The sequence below is a fragment of the Ylistrum balloti genome, unplaced genomic scaffold, assembly GCF_031769215.1.
Source record: "Ylistrum balloti isolate Yb309-2 unplaced genomic scaffold, AGI_CSIRO_Ybal_v1 Utg371076, whole genome shotgun sequence".
In the NCBI taxonomy this organism is placed as follows: Eukaryota; Metazoa; Mollusca; class Bivalvia; order Pectinida; family Pectinidae; genus Ylistrum; species Ylistrum balloti.
The window spans coordinates 99,993-102,596 of record NW_026782594.1 but is presented as its reverse complement, the minus strand read 5'-3'; the positions used below and the strand labels follow the sequence as shown (position 1 = coordinate 102,596).

Here is a 2,604-nt window from a genome sequence, read left to right as displayed (position 1 = left end):
TTCTAAATTTCATGGAGTTAACCTAATACTTCTTCAGCAATTTTTAGAAATTCCCCCTTGAAAGATATAACACCTAATTTAGTTTTTTTCACAATCATTAGACATCCAGTTACCACATTTTTAGCTTTTTACTCAAAATTTCGTAAATGTTATAGCATCCGAACAAAAAGCCAAGCTAGATTTGAAGAAGGTTGCTAAAGCTGCATAAAAATAAGGTCATTTTACAGAGATTATTAGAATCTATGTTGGATTATCAATCTAACTTGTCTCAGGGTATAGATTTTCCAACAATTCTCTCTAATGTTTAAACAACATTAGCTCTTATTAGCTTACTAGCTTTTGCATTCCTATTCCATAAGTACAGAGCTTTAATTACAATTATAGCACTGCTTTCGAAACCTAACAACGTACACAAAAAGATATGTGGAGCGATGTGTTGGCAGGGACGTGAGTAGCAATGACATGATATGCGGGACATGTACGGCACGAGTGTATAGGAGTCTTCCAATATTTCACCAGACACCTGTAAATACTAATGATGACGAGTACATTTCTCAGCCGCCAAAGAAAAAGACACTGTCGAGCCCTAAAACTATTAATTTGAACCTTCCCGCAACATCAAAATCTCATAAATCATGTATTGTATGTCATAAAGATGCAAACCAAAGAAACCATTTAACCAACATCCCACAACAAGGATCTACTCAGGCCTTCATAGTATGTGGTATATTCATACACCCCCATAGTAGATGTTGTGAGAGCCATATTGAGAACAATTATCTGAATGAAAATGCGTTGGCATTACTTGGAACCAAGAAATCAAATGACTGGTTTTCAAGAAGTGATATTACAGGTCTTCTCTCCGGAGTTCAAAGGATGCTGTCTACACATTCTGGACATTTGAATTTCGATGTGCCATCATTTTTAACCAATGAAGATTATGTAACATTGACAGGATTTACCAAACAGCAGTTTGACGAAATTGATACTCATTTGACATCACTTAATAATTCAGCAGTTAGGTCAATCCGGACATGTCAAGCTGTGTTTCTCTTCAAATTACGTAGTGGATTGTCCAACAAGTTAATTGGTGTGCTATTTCATTTAACATATTCACAAATCCAGCGTATAGTGAACAGCACAAGGAATGCCTTAGTGGAAGATTTTGTACCAGATAACCTTGCTCATGGAGACTTTGTTCAAAACCACACTACAAATATAGCAAAATCATTGTTCCAACCAGGCGAAAACGAGGCTATTGTTGTTGCTGGTGGCACCTATGTTTACATCCAGAAGAGTGCAGACTACAAATTCCAAAGGAGGTCCTATTCTATGCAGAAGAACAGACCACTCGTTAAACCAATGATGCTTGTAGGAACAGATGGCTACATTCTGGATGTGCTCGGACCTTACCTGGCTGATGGCGCAAACAACGATGCCTCCATTACAAAACACATGCTTAAGGCAAATGAGGAAGCTAGCAAGTGGTTCAAACCCGGCGACATATTCATTGTAGACAGGGGGTGTAGGGACGCTGTGAGGTTTTTAGAAGACCGAGGTTTCGATGTGAAAATGCCCTTCTATCTTCAGAAAGGCTGCAAGCAGCACAGCACCGCAGAGGCGAACCTTTCACGTTTAGTCACAAAAGTCAGATGGGTGGTAGAAAGCGTGAATGGCAGGATAAAACAATGGAAACTGTTTGACAAAGTTGTTCCAAATACCCTGATCCCTTCTATTGGTGACTTTGTGAGAATCATCTGTGCTCTTATCAACAGGTTTAAAGAACCACTTGTGAAAACTGACGCAACATCAGAAGCACATTGCAGGGCAATGCTTGCAAAGTCCAAGGAACCAAATACAGTGAAGGCATTTTTGGAAAGCAACAACTTACTAAATAAGAGAACTGTTTATCAAAAGCTGGAAGCAGAAGACTTGATGGACTTCCCTAAACTTTCCACGGATGACTTACGAAACATCACCATGGGAGTTTATCAACTTAAACAGGCTCCAAGTTATACAAAGGAGCACTGTGTTGAAGATGGACTGTATGAGTTGCTGGTCTTTTCAGAAAACCCTAATCTGTTCAAGTTAAAAATACAGTCTCGACACTGTAACAGCAGAGCACATTCTTTGTGGATTGAGTATGACTCACTCTCTGATGATCCCATCAAAGGTTGGTACTGCACTTGTAAAGTAGGCTCAAGAGTGGTCGGTTGCTGTTCCCACATTGCAAGTGCATTGTGGTTTCTAGGATATGAACGCTTCCAAGGCAAATCATCTGGGGCAGTGACTATTTCGACAAAGTCTTTGGCTGATGCAGCTGACATTCCAACAACAGATTCCGACACGGATGAGGAGTATCCAGAGGAATAAACTGTAACACTATATGTATTTAAAGTAGATATAATTTGAAGTCGCTTATCACTTGTTCATTTTCATGTTTGTGAACAAAACCAAAGGTTATACATTGATTATATGCTTCGAATATGCTTTGCTTTCAAAAGCACCAGTGCAGAAGTATGAAGCAAAATAGAAACCGATAACAGCTTCAGGTGATGTTCTTGCTATGTGATAGACTTTGTTGCACACTTTGATTAATAATCA

The 2,604-nt window shown here is 39.0% G+C and overlaps 1 protein-coding gene across 1 annotated transcript; it reads left to right on the top strand.

Annotated features, from left to right (window-relative positions):
* Positions 1-462: 462 nt before the first annotated feature.
* On the top strand, positions 463-2,373 carry LOC132560539 (uncharacterized). The gene has a single exon (XM_060225205.1). The coding sequence runs from the start codon at positions 463-465 to the stop codon at positions 2,371-2,373; it is 1,911 nt and encodes a 636-aa protein (XP_060081188.1).
* The last annotated feature ends 231 nt before the right edge of the window (positions 2,374-2,604 follow it).

What these genes read in the sequence shown, in the direction of transcription:
- LOC132560539 (XM_060225205.1), top strand. Translation starts at nt 463, where the DNA reads ATGATATGCGGGACATGTACGGCACGAGTGTATAGGAGTCTTCCAATA.